Raw genomic sequence first — 20,356 nt, 5'->3', positions numbered from 1 at the left:
CATCTGTCATAATATTCCATTGTGTGTGTGTGTGTGTGTGTGTGTATATGTATGTGTATATATATACACCACATCTTCTTTATCCACTCATCTGTCGATGGACATCTAGGCTCTTTCCACAGTTTGGCTCCTGTGGACATTGCCTGCAGCGTCATTCTTGACCTCTCTCATCTCCCACATCTAGTCCATCTGCAGGGCTGGGCACTACGGTCTCCTAAATACACCTTTCAGTCTGTTTTTCTCCACCTTTGGTAGTCCAAGCTGCGGATCTCCCTCAGACTACTATAAGCAATCCCCTAATCGGTGTCCCTGGATCCTGTCTGACAAACCCTCTGTCCTCCAAAGCAAGTCCATTCTTCCCACTGTAGCCATTTCTTTTAGAGGTATAAATGTGGTCACATCCCCATTCTGCTCCAACTCCACTGGTGGTTTCCATGTACTTTGAGGAAGAATATTATCTTAGTGGGCTTGGGCTGCTCTGACAAAATACCATAGACTGGATGGCTTAAGCAACAGATACTTATTTCTTGAAGTTCTGGAGTCTGAGTAGTCCAAGATCAAGTAGCTGGCTGGTTCCATGTCTGGGGAGGCTCTCTCCCTGCCTTATAAACAGCTGTCTTCTGTCTTTGTGTGCACATTGCCTTTCCTTGCTGTGTGCTTGTGGAGAAAAAGAGAGACAGCACAGGTAGACATAGGTATCTCTTCCTTTTCTTATAAGGCACTGATTCCATCATGAGGGCCCCACCCTCATGACCTTATCTAAACCTAATTACCCCCCACAGGAGGCAATACCATTACACTGGGGGTTAAGGCTTTCACGTATGAATTTTGAGGGCATACAAATATTCAGTCCCTAACAAACATAAACCATAACATGGCCTGTAGAGCTTTGCAATCTCAAGAGGATAAGAGTCAGAAACAGATGGCACACACAAATTACATAGCACAAGATAGCAAGGAGTGAGAGCAATGTAAATGGTGAATGGGTTGAGGCTTTCTGTGGTTACAGTGTGTTGTATAGTGGTCCTCAAATTGTGGTCTGCAGTTCAGTGGCATCAGCATCACCTGGAAACTTCTAGAATATAAATTCTTAGGTCCTTTCCAGATCTACTCAATCAAGAACTCTAGGATTTGGGGCCCTTTGGGTGATTTTGATGGGTGCTGAAACTTGAGACTATTGGTGTAGTGAATGCTATGTGCTGTGCCCACTCCCCGCTGAAGGATGGGATTTATTTCCCTAGCTGCTGAGAGTGCTGTTATTCTTCTCACCCAAGACCACATCTCTTTCCAAAGGCAGTCTGCATTGGGTGACCTGCTGATGCAGGAATTTAAAGGCCCCACTTTGGGGCGCCTCGGTGGCTGTCGGTTAAGTGACTGACTTTTGATTTTGGCTCAGGTCATGATCTCAGCATCCTGGGATTGAGCCCTGTGTGGGGCTGCACGCTCAGCAGGGAGTCTGCTTGAGATTGTCTCTCCTTCTCTCTCTGCCCCTACTCCCTGCTCACATGTGCACACTTGTACTCTCTCTCTCAAATAAATAAATACATCTTTAAAAAAAAAAAAAAAGCCTGCAGTACAATGCACTACATTGAGAGGCGACCCTGAAAGTCAACCTCAGCTTCGAGTTCCTTGGGTTGGCTGCAGTCTTTGTTGAGATTTCATTGCAGCCCAGCTTCTTCTTTGCCTAGTCTGCTTCCTTTCCTTCCATCCCATAAGTGCTAATCTCAACAGTTCCCCCTCTTAATCTCCCCACACTCCCAACTTCCTCTCAGTTTCCTTCCCAAGGAACTCAAACACATGCTTCACAGATATAGGATTTGAGACTTTAAAGAAGGATGGGAAACTGAGGGTTGAAACTGAGGGTTGTTGGAGGGGAGGTGGGTGGGTGGCTGGGGTGGCTGGGTGATGGGTATGAAGGACGGCACATGATGTAATGAGCACTGGGTATTATATAAGACTGATGAATCACTGACCTCTACCTATGAAACCAATAATACATTATATGTTAATTGAATTTAAATAAAAAATATAAAATGCAAAGAAAAAAAAAGAAAGAAAAGGAAGGATGGAAGGGGTGCCTGGGTGGCTCAGTTGGTTAAACGTCTGCCTTCGGCTCAGGTCATAATCCCGAAGTCCTGGGATTGAGCCCCATGTCGGGCTCCCAGCAGGGAGTCTGCTTCTCCCTCTGCCCCTCCCCTTGCTCATGCGCTCTCTCTCTCTCACTCTCTCTCTCTCAAATAAATAAATAAAATTTTTTTTTAAAAAATAAAGAAGGATGGGAAAGAAGTCAATAAACAATGAAGGGAGGGGTGGAAGGATCTGAGATGGGAGATGTCCCAAGGGAGGAAAACAGTGTGAGCCAAATTTATCCATAGGCCTGTTTAGGAAACGGAGAGCTACCCAGATGGGCTAGATTATAAAATGAGAAGGGAGTTGTGGGGCTTTGCTCAAACAGTAGATTGTGGAAGAGTTAAGGTGACGTGGTAAGGAATTTGGACTTGATAATAAAGATGTCAGATTCATCACACTAACATTTATTAGTTTGTTCACCCAACAATGCCCAGTAAGTGCTGCAGAGATAGTAGCGAGTGAAAACAGACCTGGTCCCAGTTCTAAAGGACCTCAAGGTCTCATGGGGAGCTAGACATAAACCAATCCACGATGTCAAATTTGCACACACAACAAATTAAAGTGTTTCAAAGACCTATGAAGTGTAGACATAATACATGGGTCCTAAATTGAGACCTTCTCACTCTAATTTTTTGTTTTTGCTTTTTTTCTAAATAGATTACAAATGCTTTGAGAATAAAGATTGCTTTTTGTCCCAATTTCCAGAGGGTAGCATAGTAGGTGCTCAGAAACATTTGCTGAATGAATTATGAGCTCAGGAAGTTGACTTCACACTACATTGCACAAATTAGGTATTTGACAAATGTTTTTGAGTGAAAGAATGAATGAATTGAATGAGTGAATGAAAAAAATAATTATTTAGGGGACTAGATAGTTCAGCCAGAACTACTTCCCAAGTGCTGGCTGGTCTTGGCAAAGAAAAATAAGGACAAGGTGTCATGTTGTTTCTTTTTTTAAAGCATTTATTTATTTTTTAAAGACTTTATTTATTTGACAGAGAGAGACGCAGTGAGAGAGGGAACACAAGCAGGGGGAGTGGGAGAGGGAGAAGCAGGCTTCCTGCAGAGCAGGGAGCCCGATGTGGGTCCCAGGACCCTGGGATCTTGACCTGAGCCAAAGGCAGACGCGCTTAACGACTGAGCCACCCAGGCGCCCCTGTCATGTTGTTTCTAAAGCTATATTGACTTCATTTGAAGAACTGCTAGGAGATTTCAAGTGATTGTGTGCCCCTTTTCCCTGTGTTACAATGGCTTTTCTTTCTGGAAGGACGGTGATAATAAATATTAGTTTATTGTGAAATACTCTTACTATGCAATAAAGCCAAAAATTCAGTAGTTAAAATTGTCTTAAACTAGTCAGAATTTTGGGAGCGATTTTTACAGGGCCAGTTAGGATAGTGGGAGGTTCTGGTGGCTGTCAAAGGTCAAGGATTAGTCTTTGAGCTGTCCTTAATTCCCGCTCTTGAAAGAGCTGAGGATGTACACCAGTGAGTCTACGATTGGGGGTGGGGTGGGAGGAGGTGAGGAAAGGGGAAGGAGGTTATTTTCATGAGTTGGGGAAGACAGGAGGAACAGATGGAAAACAAAGCAAACACCTGTAATATAAACAACATAAACAAATGCACTTTGTATAACTCCATGAGGGCAAATGGAAGCTCTAATTGGGGAGACTCAATTATGTTCAAATACAGGCTAGGGGAAATAGGACTCAGATTCGTTTCAAAGCACTTTTCTTTGTCCACCTACTATGCACAAATGCTTTGAGGTGGTGGAAGTTTAGGAAAAGAAGACAGAAGTGGACAAGGGGTGGAGGGAGGGTGGAATGTGGGCTGGTCATAGAGGGGGCATGGTGAGCAGAGGCCATGGGGCATGTGGGTTGTAATTAGTGGTACCAGCATTCTGTAACTGACTGCCTTATAAGCAGGGAACATTGAGTATGTCTGGACTGGAGGACTAACAAAATTAGCAAAGCAATACACAGCAGAGATGGTTATACAATAAATCAAGGAATTTGTGTTTTCCCCATTTAACCATGGGAATGTGGCATTGAGGACCAGGCTGGGCAGGTGGTAGAGGAAGATGAATGACAAGGAGACAGCAGGCTGATGGAAGTGGTGAATAGCCAGCTAGCAGCAAACACAAGCAGGAGAAGGAGGGAAGGAAGGACAAAGAGAAAGGGAAATAAAATAGAATATATTGCTGGCTCTCTTGTTATTTTAGCTACCTAGTGTGCATGTAAACAGATTGTAGGAAATGGAGGGTAAGAAATCTTAGCAATATCTGAAAAAGGTTTCAGGATGAAGAAAATCCAGAGTGTTCTCTACAAAGAAGGCAAGGGTAAGAATAAGGTAAATTATCACACACACGCACACACACCCTTCTAATGCAAGGGTAAGAATAATGTAAATTATCTCAAACACACACACACACACACACACACACACACCCTTCTAATGCAAGGGTAAGAATAATGTAAATTATCACACACACACACACACACACACACACACACACACACCCTTCTAATGCCCTCTGCAGGCAAAGGTAATCAACCTGCTTCCTTAAGATTCTTCCAGAAGGGAATAGCAGTTGTCAAGGTGAAGGATGAGAGGGCATGGCTTTTCAAAGAGGACCTCAGAGAAATAAAGAAAAGTGAGAGATGAGGTGGAAAGGCAGTCAGGGGCCTTCTGGTCATGTTGAGAAGGTTGGGCTGCATCCTGAGGGTGATGAGGAGTCATGGGAGGGTTCAGACCTGGGGAGAATGCACAGAGGGGATGGTGAGGCTGAAGGCAGAGAGGCTGTTGCAGGGAAGAAATGAGGGCTGCATGGCATAAAACAGTAACAGGGTGAGTAAAATAGATTTTAGACGTGTAGTTCGGGGAATTTATAGGATTTAGTGGTTGATCACCCGTTCGGAGGAGAAGGAGGATGACTTGTAGCTTTGGGCAATGGGGCAAAAACTAATGCTAAATAACAATATACACAAGAGTAGAGAGGATTTTTAGTATCCCAGGGAAATCCCTAATAATCATAAAGCAAAAGGGAACTCTGACTTCAGATTTTGCTTATAATTTTAGTTATACTTAAATGACCAAAGACAGGTATCCTTTCATTTAAATGATTAACAGACCTCCTTTGGGAGTTTATTCTAATAGTTCCATAACCTATACCACCAAGATAGACCTACTGTTGTGGTGATGATGTAACCAAAGATGTCTATAATAATATGCTGTCTTTTCTTTCCATATAGCACACTCTTAACCCAGAAATAAGTCTGAAATGGTATCTAAAATTATATGGTACTTTATAGCCTATCTACATCCATTATTTCATGTGAGCCTTGCCAGGGAAGCTCCTTCCTTCCCTCCTTATAAGTGTGAAGGCCAGGACAGCTTGTGGGAGAACCACAGGCAACATGCAGAGAGAGTTAAAAGTTATAAACAAGTTATCTTCCTACTTTGACAAAAATTTCTTCATAACCACAAGAATGGAAAGCATGTATAAAGTTGTGTTTTTATATGACTGAAAATTGGCAAAATATCAAATATGACTAAATTTAATTATCCTTGTTCATGCCTGGGCATCCACCCGAGCTGGCAATGTTTAGATGGATAATAAAATGATGATGATGACCTGAGTCATAAATTATTACATATTTATTTCAAAAAACTGATTTTTTAATTTTCTTTTTAGTAAAATCATAAATTGTGTTGTTATAAGCGAGATTTTCATAGTTGGTGTTCTCTTAACAATGATACCAGGGGCCCTGGGTGGCTCAGTCTGTTGGATGTCTGCCTTTGGCTCAGGTCACAATCCCGGGTTCCTGGGATCCAGCCCTGCCTCGGGTTTCCTGCTCAGCGGGGAGCCTGCTTCTCCCTCTCCCTCAGCTGCTCCCCCTGCTTGTGCTCTTTCTCTCTCTGTAAAATAAATAAATAAAATCTTAAAAAAAAAATGATACCAAATGAGACCATCTTTCTTGAGTCAGTATAGCTCTTTGGTAGTTTTTTAAAATTAATATCAATTTGAAAAAGCTTCACTCTGCAAAGACAGAGTTGAAAATAAACCATGAAATTTACTTATCCTCTTCAAACACTGTAACGAGATCTCATTTAATGAACTATTATTGCAGAACCTGTTTGAATTTCATAAATAAACAGCTAGCACTTAAATTGTCATTTTAACTATTTCTTAATGTAATGAGAACCAACTAGTGTGAAATGTGCAGAACCAATATCAAACTTCTAGACCTACACATCTGCAAGTTTCAAAGTAATATGAATCATTTAATGTTGCAAAATATTTCTGTTCCCATGTGCAACCATAATGCATACAGTGCTCATGTGTGAGTACCTCTGGAACTACAAACAGAGAAGCAAGAAAATTGACATTCACCACTACAAGGGAGCCACACTTTGTTATTCAAGAATTGCATTCATGCCACCTGAAAGAAAGGATCTGACAAGTTAATTGATTCATTCATGTTCTTATTAAGCCAAATATTTCTGCTCTTCAAAATCTCACCGCACTCTGAAGCAGTGCACATCTCTGCTAGTGGTAATGGCCACGATCACAGCATTAAGCACACTTGTGTTTTGTTTTGAGGACATATGGTGAGTGGAAAAGCATTTCCCTCAAGTGTTCTTCCTGAGAGCAGTGTTCAGCATTTATCGGTGACCAGTTTCCAAGGGAGAGGCACCCACGTCTTCTTTCCTTTTCTTGTAATGGCTTAATGGAGGTATAACTCACATGACATAAAACTCACCCCTGAGAGTGGTTTTTAATACATTTACCCTAAAAAGAAACCCTGTACCTGTTAAGCAATCACTTCCTACACTTCCCTCCCTACCGGCCACTGGCAAATACTAATCTACTTTATATCGCTATGGAATTGCATATTCTGGATATTTCATTTTATTTATTTAGTAAGATTTTTATTTATTTATTTGACGGGGGGGGAGAGAGAGAGAGAGAGAGAGCAAAGGTGGGGGCAGCACCGGAGAGGGAGAAGCAGGCTCCCTGATCGATCCCAGGGCTTGATCCCAGGACTCTCAGGTTATGACCTGAGCCAAAGGCAGATGCTTAACGGACTGAGCCACCCCAGGTGCCCCTGGATATTTCATATAAATAGAATCATATAATATGTAGCCTTTTGTGTCTGGTTTCCTTCACTTAGCATAATATTTTCAAGGTTCATCCATGTTGGGGCAAATGTCAGTAGTTCATTCCTTTTGATGGCTGAATTATATTCCACAGTAGGGATACCACATTTTATTTATTCATCAGTCAATGGACATTTGGGGTGTGCCAACTTTTTGGCTATTACGAATAATGCCACTATGAACATTTGTGCACAAGCTTTTCTGTAGACATGTTTTCGTTTCTCGCGTCTATACCGAGGAATGGAGTTACTGGAACACGTGGTTACTTTGTATCTGATGTTTTAAGGAATTAACCCAAAGGCTTTACAAAATAGTTGTGCAATTTTACAATTCCACCAGCAACATATGAAGGTGCCAATTTCTCCATATCTTTGTTAACACTTGTGATTCTGTCTTTATTATAGCCATCCGTGTGCTGTGTTGTTGTGCTAAACCCTTCACAAGTGTTAACTCATTTGATCTTCCCAATATTGCTGTATCCAGAAAAGGGAATTTAGGCTTAGCGAGGTTCAGTAACTTGCTCAACACTAATAAACTGAAAAGTGCCAAAGCTGTAATTAGAAATATGCTACACAAATAAAACAGTCTTCGAACACTCAAGGGAATGAAAACAATTTGGGCAAATTCCACCTCCCTCCCCTTTTTAACAAGACTGAGTTTAAAACCTTCTGTTCTATCTAAGTTAGTCTCCTGTTGATGTCCTGAATCCACTCCTGCCTTATGCTTCAGAGCTAACTGGTACTGGGACCTAATATTGAGAACAAAAGGGAGAAAGAAATAATCTTTTCAATTAAAGCAAAATTTTCCATTTAGCCTCTTGATAATTTATAAATATTAATTAGGAATTAAAAAAATCATTAAAAAAAGAAATTTGGAAGCTTTATTCTCCAAGTATGATCTTCATTATTCTTGGTCCAAAATTGTTTCCAAGATACACATTTCCACATTCTTAATGAAGTCAGTGGAAATTGACTTCAAAGCAAATTTTTTATGTTTTAATTCCATGAAGATACATGCCACCTTTTAAACTTCTAATTTGCCCTAATTTATAATTATAAAATTTACATATATTTTTATATTAAGATAACAGTTAAACAGAAATATATCTTTTAATGTTTGTTCTCAAAAATAGAAGTGTCACCATTCTTAAAAACATTGGCAATAAAGTAAATGCAGTTAACTCAGTGTTTAGAGAAGACTTGGAATAAACTATTTTGACTCTTACGTGAGGAATCTGATTTCCAGGGCTATGTGCTATTTAAGAATAAGCTTGCACATAAGTACAGAAAATTCCAAGGGTCTATGTTCGAAGAGTTGTCTCTGGTAGAGGCACCAGGAGGAAGATGCTGCTCATATGTCTGAACTAAAGATTGTCCTCTGTGAGTATCTCTGATTCACAGATGGTGATATTCAATAGAGAAAGGGCTGAGGAAGTAGGAAAGGGTATCTGTAGAATTAAACAGTGAGCCAAACATTTTCCTCCTGACCACTTCCTTACTGCTTCTGAAGTATCTTAGTGCTTGTGAGGAGAAGAAAGGCCATCTTGAAATGAGTGATACAAGCTGCTTTACCAAAAACAGGACCCCTTCAGAGAAAACAAAGTTTTAGAGGAAGGTTGGCAGGGAGAAATGATTAAATTGGAGGAAAAATTTGTTCTGTTTTAGACATTACACATTTGTAGTGTGGGACATTTCATGCGTACTCTATATTATCCTCTATTCACATGGAACCATTTCTGAAAATTTAATTATATAATTCAAACATGCAAAACCTAACATACTCATTATTTAATAGTTTATTGAGATATAATACATATGCCACACATTTCACTCATTTAAAGTATATAGCAACTCTCTTACTTATGATATCATACAGAAGTATGTATAATACAGATCCCTTTAACATATAAAGTGTAGGGCCTCGTGGTGGTAGGGTTTAAATGTGGTAGAGATGAAATTAGAGAATTTATTAAATAATACTATAGGACCCAAATAATTATTTTAGCTTTCAAAATATCTGATAAATCTCTATGTTAAGTTTGTTTTTCCAACATCCTTGCTTTAAGGAAGGAAGTTAAAGATGTTTGCCTCTCCAGAAGTTTAAATGGAGCTATAAAACTCCCATCCCCTTTTGTGGTGTTGATAGGGTTATTTTCATATTATTAATACATGAAGAAAACTGTTAAAAGTTTTGAAGCACAACTTCACAAGATTTGGAATATAGGCAGCATATAGTGAAACTTTTATAATTTGTTTCCTCTTATGACTTTTTTGGTTAGGTACATGGAAGTCAGTGTCATGGTTCTATTTTTCACTATTGGTGGCAAATACTAGAGTTTTAGCAGGTGATAATCAATCAGGCCCTTTTCCTTGATTTGTGTTTCTACGCAGATGAGAAATTAGATGCACAAGTCAGACAGAAATGAAAATATCAGCTTCATTACTGATAAAATTGATTGGAAAGCAAGGCTTAGGTATGTAGCCACAAGGGTTTCCTTGGATCATTATGATGAGGTTTGGTGCTAGTGCTAGAAAACTGAAAATAACAGTGGCATAAATGAGGGAGAGACTCTCACCTAAAAGTCCAGAGGTATTAGATCAGGACTGATAAGAGTTCCAGAGTATCTGGCACCCAGACTCCTGTCAAGTTTGTTCATTAGCTATGTATGGCCTCCTTTTCTAGGGTCATTTTGGGGTCTGGGATGGATGCCCCAGCTCCAGCTATATGCATACATTCTAGCCAACAGGAAGAAAGAGTGGGATAAGGAAAAATGTCTCCATTTAAAGACACACCATTTTTTGCTTCTGTCTCATTAGCTAGAACACAGTCACTTAGCCACATCTAACCAGGAAAAGTACCCAGCTAAAAAATGAGAATTCTACTATAGAAGGGGAGAAGGGGTATTGCTAGACAATTTATAGTCTCTGCCATATTCCTGAGTTAAACTTCTGCAGCCAGACAGAGGCAGAGTCAGACAACCACCAGCCTCCCCTATAGTGAAATGCAAGTGCTTAGCACAGAGCAGAGACTTACCTGGAGGCTAAAGTGCTTGCTTGAAAGAGAGGATCTGGGAAGGGGCTGAGCCAAACACATTCAGTCCCTTCTCACTCTCACCCACTGAGAGAGGCCTAATGTGTTCCTCCCATGCTTTTTGCTCCTAACTGATGTTTGGCTTTTCTAAGGGGCAGAACAGTGAACTGTCATAAGGCAGGAAAGCAGCACATGATTTGGCACCGCAATAACAAGGTTTTCTTATTTTCCCAGGATCTAGCCTTTCTTTGTCTTCACTGTCCATTAGATTAAGAAATCTTCCTGAATAGTCGTAAGAGAGTTCTTCTTCGGGCAAAACGTCTTTGGCTGCAAAGAGTGCTAACTTTGGTACCATTGAGTCAATTCGGACAGGAATCATCAACAGGTTTGGCTCGCAAGAATGGTTGAGAAATCTTCCAATATTTCCTATATAGGCGGGATCAACAAATGTTTCTATGACCTGCCCATTGTAAACATGTTCTCTGACGGCTATAATGTAATTTGGATCGTGTATTGTTTGTAACTGAATTCTTCTCTGTACTTCAGAATATCCCAAAACTTCACCAGCATATTCACAGACAAACCGTCCTTTTGGTATTAGTTCCAAGGTACGAAGTCCCCAGCCTTTTTTGTCCGTCTTGAACACCTGGAGTTGGAACTGCAGACCCTGCTGGACCACCCTGTTCCTGCAGTGGTCACTGCACTGGCATAGGACGTTGCATTCAAATACTGGCTTGGCACACTTTCCTTCCGATCCTATATTTCTAAGGCGTGAATTATCATCATAGTTCTCCCCATGACGGAGACAAGAGCAAGTACCAGGGAGGCAGGGGGTTTTGAAGCAAATGCATCCGGGAAAGGTTATTTGTGTGGGATCAATGTCTGTTCCAGGTCCAGCTACATGGTCAGGAGTATACTGCAAAAAAGAGAAATGCTCTCAGTCAGCATGGTATGCTATGTATTTCATATATTTTTCAAGCAGCTTTTGGATGAGACGCTTCTTAATTCCAACATATATAAAAATAGATTAAAACAAAATTGACAAAACACAATATACTAAAATATCGTTTGAAAACATACCTCTTCAATTTAAAAAATAAGATTAATTTTTGATTAAAATTCTGTGGTTTTATTCTAGGTATGCGGTAACAAAGGAAAAAATATATGTTTTTCTCTTATCAGAAATTGAAAGATTTGTAACTAATTTTGTTTTCCTTTTAGCTTTGGTTATCAGAAAAATCAGTGAATTTAGTTTTTGAATGCAGTTAAGTATTTTATCTTTGGCTCTTGATCTTTTCACATTTATCTGACAATATAAATGCATGTATTTTATTGTGAGTCACTGCAGATGCTTTTTGGGGAGAAGAAAATCATAAATGATAAATAAATTAACAAAAAATGGCCTTTGGAAGAAAGTCTTCCACTGATTTTTAAGGAATTCTTAATTTGAAGTTTACCTGAATTCTTAAATATTCTTTGATGTTTAAAAAAGACACTACTGCTTTAGAGTTTTGAGTCTTAATAATGTTAAAAATAGGCATTGGCCAAGAAACTGCAGACAGAATTCCAAGAATCATATTTGTTATATAGATATTAATAAATGTAGATGTATTATATATGTAAAGAAATCCTGTTTTTATTAAATGATAAAGAGATAATACGGAAAACTTCCTCATGTTACAGAAAAAGAATAAAGTCCCAAGTCTAAAATCTCTATGCGAAACCTGATCTCTGGTTATTTCCTCACTAGCATAATTAAGCATATTTTCCAAACCCTGAAGATTAAAGTATCTCTCATGAGCCCAGCATATTTCTTTATGTATAGAATAATTCTTGCTTACATGGAACCTAACTCATTTATTTATACCTGCTATTAGTGTTCTTGGACCCAATTTCAATGCAGTGGTCGTCGTGGTGGGGTTTCCCCACACCTCTAACAAGCAATGCTTCGAGCACCAGGTGGGTATCCTACAACTCAACTCAGTTCTGATGCTATCCAGTAGCATCACACCCCACAGTTTAATGGGTCAGTCCTAAGACTGCCCCCCCCACCCCCCGACTTCGGACACCAGGCGCAAGCTCAGGTTGAAATCTGTGCTACTGACTGATGGGCTACATATTGGAGGTTCCCATGACCTCCTCCTTGGACTTTAGATGCCGGTCACAAGTCCACGTTGTTACCTAACTTGTGGCCAACAGGCTGTAAGTCAGAGGTTCTCAAAATCCCCTCCTTGGGTTCAATTAATTTGCGAGAACTGCTCACGGAACTCAGAGAAAAATTTTACATACTAGAAAAGGATACAACTCAGGAACAGCCAGGTGGAAGGGAGGCATAGAGCAAAGTATGGGGAAAGAGAGAAGAGTTTCCATGCCCTCTCTGGGCATGCCACACTCCCAGCAGCTCCACGTTCACCAACCCAGAAGCTCTCTGAATTCTGTTTTCTTGGGTTTTTAAGGAGGCTTCATCACTTAGCCAGGATTGATTAAATCACCGGCTATTATTTGCAGATGTTTCAACCTCTAAGCCCCTCTCCCAGCTGGAGGTCGGGGATGAAGGTACTGAAAGTTCCAACACTAACCAGATGGTTGGCTCCACTGGCAAGCAGCTCTCATCTTTTGGTGTGTTTCCAAAACTTGCCTCATTAAAATAACAAAAGATACCTTTTTGCTGCTCTTATCACTTAGAACCTAACAAGGGTTTTAGGAGCTCTGTGCCAGAAATGGGGACAAAGACCAAATATAGATTTCTTTTTATAAATCACAACATCACACCTGCTTTGTTCCAAAAAGGATTTAATGAGACATACAAAGAGTTCAGATAAATGAACAATACATAGGAAATGTACAGCAAAGGGAAAAATAAGAGCTAGTTGAGCGAGTTTAGACACACACAGTGTGTAGCAGAAGTAAACTGGACTTTTGGTGCTGCCTGAGCACAGCCACTTCCAAGAGGGAAATACGATCAGATGCAGGGCTTGCACTATCCATAAGGAATAATCTCACCGTTGAGAACGAGCATTGACTTTTTCCGCTATGGAGACTGGAGAGAAATTTCACCAATGTGTCTGTCTAAACCATTCTTTTCCAGAAAACAGTTTCATGGGCTGTTTTTCATTCTGACTCTCAATAAAGGCTATTGGCATGGGGCCACAACAGTCAGTAAGAGCCGTACTGCAAGGGAGCAGGTACACAGGCTTTAATGCAGGGATAGATTTTAGAGTATCTAGAGGAATGTCTGAACCACATTATCTTTCAGTCAATCATCCATTAATACTGCATCTCTGGGCCAAGCTTTGGGGAAAGTATTAAACAACGTGTAGTCACACTCCCTGTGGAGGCCTCGGTGGAGCTATGCAGTTAGGCTCAAAATCCTATATTTTAAAAAACGTTCAGCTGGGGAAAGGATTGACATCCTCTTGTGAGAGATGAGGAGGATGATGAGTGGGAGTACCTGCGGGGGAAGGCCAACACTCTGCTTAAGAAGTGATTTGGGGGTGGAGGAGCGGAAATAGCTTCTCTTGTTTGTGTCATTTCTTTCAAAATGAGCTTTAGCTTAGTGGAGATGTCCTAAAGGGATAAAGAATGGCTTAGAAAAAGATGCCCTATCAGTCAAATTCAATGACTGCTGTCTGAGACAGAATCTACTTCCAGCTTTTAAGAGTCAAGGTTGAAATGTAAATGGTTACTGAGACATTTTAAAAAGTACTTGTAAAATGAAGATTTTACTATCTCTTTGTTAAACTTTTCATGAAGAATTCTTTTAAATTGATTTCTTCTTAAAAGCGCACAGATTTTTGATGTACTATATAAATCACTAAAGTATAAAGTGATTTTTTTTTTTTTTTTTGGACACAGATAAGTCCTTTTGAAATCAAGTCTGGCTTGATTCTAGCCAGAACAGCATTTTATTCTTTGTTGAACTTATTTGGATACGGATAGGTTTTGAAAAATACTGTTATTTGCTTATTTTTATTTATACATTTAAAAAAAGACACTGGAAAATCTAGTGATACCGTTTTTAAAAATTCTGGAATTTAAACTTGATGCACAATCTAAGATCTTTTAGAGACACAGATTATAAAGGGTATCTAATTCCAAATGAGCTGCAGACACCTGCCAAAGGATAACAGAGACCTCTGTATAAACTTCCTGTTTAAAGAGAATTATTTGTTTTCCCTTGATGGATGTAATCCTTAACCCTGATACTGATATTTATCACAAATCATTTTATTTCCATATTTTCCATTTTCTCCTCCATAAACAGTCAGTAAAATACCACTCCAGAAAGATATTTCACCTGACTTAGAAAAATGGCTAGAGAAAAATCTTTTGAAAACTGTGGTCTAAATTAACATATGATTATGTAATTATTCATCTTTTTAGGTATCTAACTACATATTGGAAAATTGTTTTCAGAAATAATCTGATGTCACTGACCTGATACTCTATTCAAATGTTTATATGCCATGCAAATTGTTAACTTCTGAGAATCTGAAAGCTAATGTTAAGTATGTTACAAATTGGGAGTCAACTGACTTGAGCTTAAATGCTCCCAATTTGGGCGCCTGGGTGGCTCAGTCGTTAAGCGTCTGCCTTCGGCTCAGGTCATGATCCCGGGGTGCTGGGATCGAGCCCCAAATCGGGCTCCCTGCTCTGCGGGAAGCCTGCTTCTCCCTCTCCCACTCCCCCCTGCTTGTGTTCCTGCTCTCGCTATGTCTCTGTCAAATAAATAAATAAAATCTTTAAAAAAAAAAAATAAATGCTCCCAATTTGTAACTCTTTCCACAGTTTGTCCTCTACTTCCTGGAACAAAGCCCAGGGCCAAACTGATCCAAAAAAAGGGTGTTACCCTGAGGGTTTTGTGCTTACTCTAAACCCAGGAGAGATCAAAGCTTGGGGAATGAGACCAGAGAGGACATATTTTTACCCATCCAGCATCTGTTCCTTTTCTTCTGATAAAAGCACCCTGACTTCTCCTGGAGGAACCCTTCCCAGTCCAGTCTCATTGGTTTGGATGGGGATCCAGGTTGGGCGGGGACCTGGACCCAGCTAATCAGATCATCACTTGCTCCTTTCAACAGTGTTTGGTTCATGGATCGGCACACTACTTAAGCCAGATCAATGAAAAAGAATTCTGAGACTTCTGCTGAAATGATCAGGAAGAGACAATCTCATTCCACTTGTTTACCTGGCATTCTCCAGTTCTACTGCACACATAAAACCTACTGAGGGTGTAGCCAACCAGATGAAAGGGGAGCAGGGGTACGAAGGGCAGAGGTGGTGGAAAGAAATATTTGATGACACCATTAGAGTTCTTGCATCCAGAAATGCTTATAGTTACCACTCTTGGACTTTGCTGTTATGAGGCAATTCCTTCCCTTTTTTGCTTGAGTTAGTTTCTATTGTATTTCTATTTCTTGCAAACAAATGACTCTTGATTGATATGCCCACAGTAGAAGGCTGATAATGGTTCCAGGAAATGGCTGGAAAATTGAGTCAAAGGCTAATGAGAATTCAGGTCTCCAAATGGGAGATGAGGCTAAGATAAAGTGTGCTGGAGGCCAGATAGGCCTGTGACAAGCCTGAACACTGGACAACCAATAGACAACGTCTTCTTAATTTTTATTTTTTATTATTTTATTTTAAAAAAGATTTTATTTATTTATTTGATAGAGATAGACAGTGAGAGCACAAGCAGGGGGAGCGGCAGGCAGAGGGAGAGGCAGGCTTCCCGCTGAGCAAGTTGCCTGATGCGGGGCTCGATTCCAGGACCCCGGGATCATGACCTGAGCTGAAGGCAGACGCTTAACTGACTGAGCCACCCAGGCACCCCTATGGAGAACTTCTTAATGTAGAACATGGAATGTCCTAAAGGAGACACACACAGAACTAGGCTCTTATTAGCATTGTAACTTAGGGCAAGTTACCTTCTAAGTTTTGGGTTTGCACCTATAAAACAGGAATAATACCTGTATCTGCCCCCCAGCCCCAGGTATTATTAAATTTAAATTACACTGTACTCTGTGCCAGGCACTTTATATTTTTAAAATAGTAGCTTCCTTAAAGGCTTCTAGATATTATTTCTAGATTTTATATTTAAAACATCATTTATTTCTGGCACATCACTTAATCTCTCTAAATATTTCCTTTCTGTCTCACAGGTGACCATGAAGGAAAAAAAAAAAGAATCCATGTAAAAAGCTTACTCTAGTGGCTGGCACATAGGTGTTCAATTTAATTATGTAGGCTACCTGGGAGGGTGGTGAAAACAGCAGATTCTGAAGTTAAACTTTTTAGGTTCAAACACGGTTAAATCAAAATTTTGTCTAGGAGACGATGTCACTATATTTCTATTTTCTATTACTTATCCATCTTGAGTGAGGGAAACGAAGAATTGATGCAGCACAGACTTCTTTCCTTCATGTACAAATACTGCCTTACTGCTTGTTAGATGTATGTGCTGGGATTTAGAAAGAACCAGTCAGAAGAATACAGAGAACACACGGAGAATGGGATTTTTATCATTTCTTTGTATCATAATAACATAAACTACTTTTTCCTGGTATGTATCAAAATGCAAACACTGATCATGCAAGAGTTGGGAATAAATGCAAAATGACCAGTGTAAAACGAAGTAACAGAAACCAGATCCTTGAAGAACTGGGCAGAGATTTCAAGTTTCTTGACAGAAAACTTAAAACTTTTTTTAAAAACCATGGTTACTCAAGAAGCCGAAATGGAAACCAGGAGACAGCATGTTGAAAAGCAAATATACCTCCTTGGCTATTCTCATACACAATTTCTCTCTTTTCTGAACTAGACCTGCACATATTAATAGCATAAACTTTGGGATCTAAATGGCATAGGCTATAGGTCTCTCTGGTTGTACTACATGTGTAAGTCTTGTCTTCCTAACAAATACATGTATCAAGGAAATGGTCATGTGGTTTGGGGTATGACATGGTAATGGGAGTCGAGTTACTTTTCATAGTACTGGGCACAAAGCAGCAGGCTTAGGAAATATTTTTTGACCGCTTGATTGTAGCTCTTGATAACTTCTTACGAAAGTCTGACTTTTCTAAGTCACATTCTATATCAAGGCCCCAGAAACTTAAGTATGACACCGCATAATATTTTGGGCTTAAAACCTAGGCCTTGATTCTGAATTTAAAGTGCTGTGAAAATCTTCATTCCTTTTTTGGTTGTTTTTAAACACCAGCTACATGAATCTTTGTACTTGGCCTCTACCCCATGAGTTTGTTTTTGCTCCAAGCTATTAAGAGCCTGTGAGCCAGATAATTCTTGTCAAGGCCAAGTTGAAATCTTAAAAAATATGTTTAAGGCTGGTTTCAGAAACCTGGAAAAAGCCTAGATTCAACTCTCCGTTCAAGAAAATCAATTAGTTTATTTTCTACTTGGCTTTCAACACAGATGGCATTATGATAGGCTTGTTTCCAGTGTGAACATGTGAATGTTCTTTTTGCCTTTTCACACAGTACTCAAGAGCAAATCAGACACAAAGTTATTTTTACCTTGAGTTTTTCATGCCTTAATTCTTATGTGTGTACATGCCTGTGAAGGCAGGGCTTGGGGTAAGCAAGCTGTTTTGACCTTTCATAAGACAGGTTTTGTGCTCCATGAATATAGGAAAGCAAACTAGTTAGACACTTTTAGGCTTGTCATAAATATGTTTCAAGCATGTTTTATCTTCTTGGTAAGACTATAAGGTCCTTGACAAAGGATCTTACCTTCTTTCTGTAACTCTAACTCTACCCAGAGCTATGCATATAGCCAGGCAGCTAGAATACTGAGGGACTGAGTCTTAGTCTCAAGATTTTCATTTATGCCTATCAATTGTAGATATAAGGATCAATCATGAGGCTTCCTCTCTCCCTTCTCCAGCCCCCCCATAGCAACTAAGTGCTTTCTATATGGTCTTGTAAGCTCAAAGGCAAGGTTGTCACCATTTTATCTTCTATGTCTAGCTTAACGCCTATCACATTAAACACACTCAATTACTTGTTGAATAAAGAAAACATTTTTCAGTGTTTTTGACCAGACATTTAGCAATGGTTGGTCTTGAATAAGCTTTCAGGAATTAGTGTTTAATATGGTGTGAGCCAACTGTATAACTCCAACTGTAATTCCTATTATTATTATTATTTAGACTTTATTTATTTGAGAGAGAGAGCGCAGAACGGAAGACAGAGCACGGGCAGGGGGTAAGGGGCAGAGGTAGAGGGAGAAGCAGATCCCTGCTGAGCAGGGAGCCATGGGATCATGACTTGAGCCGAAGGCAGACACTTAACAGACTGAGTCACCCAGGCACCCCTAGTCAACTGTATTATTAACCATAAAACTGGGCACCTGGATGGCTCAGTCGTTAAGTGTCTGCCTTCGGCTCAGGTCACGATCCCAGGACTCTGGGATTGAGCCCCGCATAGGGCTCCCTGCTCAGTGGGAAGCCTGCTTCTCCCTCTCCCACTCTCCCTGCTTGTGTTTCCTCTCTCTGTGTCTTTCTCTGTCAAACAAGTGAATAAAAAAAAAAAAAAAACCCAAAAAACCCCAAAACCGTAAAACTGCCCTAAGGTAGTTTGAGGAAAAATAACCTTTCCTGACATTAATATCCTGCTTTACTCTGAAAACTGCTAGCAAATCTGTTTTATTTGATCTTCACAACAACCCTAAGAAGGAGAGACACACAGGGCTTAGTATTGATGGTGTATGTGACCAAGGTTATAAATTTTTAATTATTTTCATTTTGCAGATGAAGAAGCTCAGACTCCAAGAAACAGCCAAGATGGCTCAGCCCTGAACCTCGCTCTCCTACCTCCAAATCCAAGTGCACCTTTCACTCCAACATCATTGTTTTTTTGGTCATATTCCATAGGCAATGAGCAGGCCAAGGTCAGAGGGGTGGGGAAGGTAGAGCAGAATGGGTTTTGATGTGGTTAACAGCAGCGGAACATTTATTGGGTTCTTTCAGCAAACCAGGAAGTGTGTTTTACTTGTAATTCTCAAAGCAATCCGGGAGAGAGGCACTATTATTTTAATCGTACACGGGAGGATTGATTCTAACGCTTAACTGAGGCTAGTTTATATTTGCCCAAGCCCTCATAGCACGACGGAGACTCAGCAAAGTCTCCTTGTAGGGACTAAGTTTTTAACCCTAACACTAGACTGAGATCCATTGATAGGGCCCATGCCTTATCTTACAGAGGAGATACCTGTGACGAGAGAGGTAAAAAACTTGCCCCCAATCTCTCAGTGAGTACTGGGGAGAGAGTCAGGAAAAGAAAGACAGGTTCTCAGGGCTCTTTCCAAGGGACCTCACGAAACACCTGGTTTGTCCTTCAGGGAACTGCCGGTCTGTGGGGAGAAAAGAATACTCTTGCTATTGCTAAGGTCATTACGGAGGGTTAATAGAACGAGACTAAAACCTGTGCATTTAAGAGCTATCCCTGTGCGAAACAGCTCTGCGACAGGGAAAGAAAAAAGTCGAGAATACGGAGACAACTTGGGATAGGAGAGTCATCCACAGAATCACTGCCAGGTCGGGGAACGGCGCCCTGGGTCCTCGCCTCCATCCATATCTCCCCTACCCGGCCGGGCGCCAGCTTCCACTCCGGTGGCTGCGCGCGCGCAGTGCGCGTGCCGGGCAAGGCTCGCCCCAGAGAGAAGGGCGCTCGCCCCCCGCAACCGCCCCTACCCCGGCGCGCCGCGCTCTCGGCGGCCGAGCCCCGCCCCCTACCTGGAAAGGCTCTGGCTCCGCCCCCGGGGGCCACGCACTCACAGGCACGTTCTCCAAGCCGCGCGCGACATCCAGCAGCTCAGTAAGGGCCTTAGGCCCCTCCTCAGTCGCTGCCATCCCGCATGGCCACCTCTCTACAGCTTTCGTGGACATTTCGCGCCATCTCGATTCCCGTGGCGCCTAGACGCTTTTGAGCCTCGCAGCGGAAGCTGGGAATCGTGGGTCGCGCGGCCCCGCTGCCTCCTGGGAGTCGTAGTTTTTCTCTCTCCTTTCATAAGTGGCCTGTG

General features: G+C 40.8%; 1 protein-coding gene across 1 annotated transcript; it reads right to left on the bottom strand.

Moving 5' to 3' along the window:
- Positions 1 to 10,436: 10,436 nt before the first annotated feature.
- On the bottom strand, positions 10,437 to 20,263 carry LOC112833908 (histone-lysine N-methyltransferase SETMAR). Its single transcript, XM_025885322.2, is given in 3 exon segments — positions 10,437 to 11,234; positions 20,070 to 20,196; positions 20,198 to 20,263. Coding segments are annotated over 3 exon segments (951 nt in total). The 5' UTR covers positions 20,233 to 20,263; the 3' UTR covers positions 10,437 to 10,445.
- Between the last annotated feature and the right edge of the window lie 93 nt (positions 20,264 to 20,356).

This window comes from Callorhinus ursinus, unplaced genomic scaffold (genome assembly GCF_003265705.2).
Source record: "Callorhinus ursinus isolate GAN/ISIS: 27379988/994484 unplaced genomic scaffold, GSC_fseal_2.0 scaffold15, whole genome shotgun sequence".
Lineage (NCBI taxonomy): Eukaryota > Metazoa > Chordata > Mammalia > Carnivora > Otariidae > Callorhinus > Callorhinus ursinus.
This window is presented reverse-complemented; position numbering and strand designations above follow the sequence as displayed.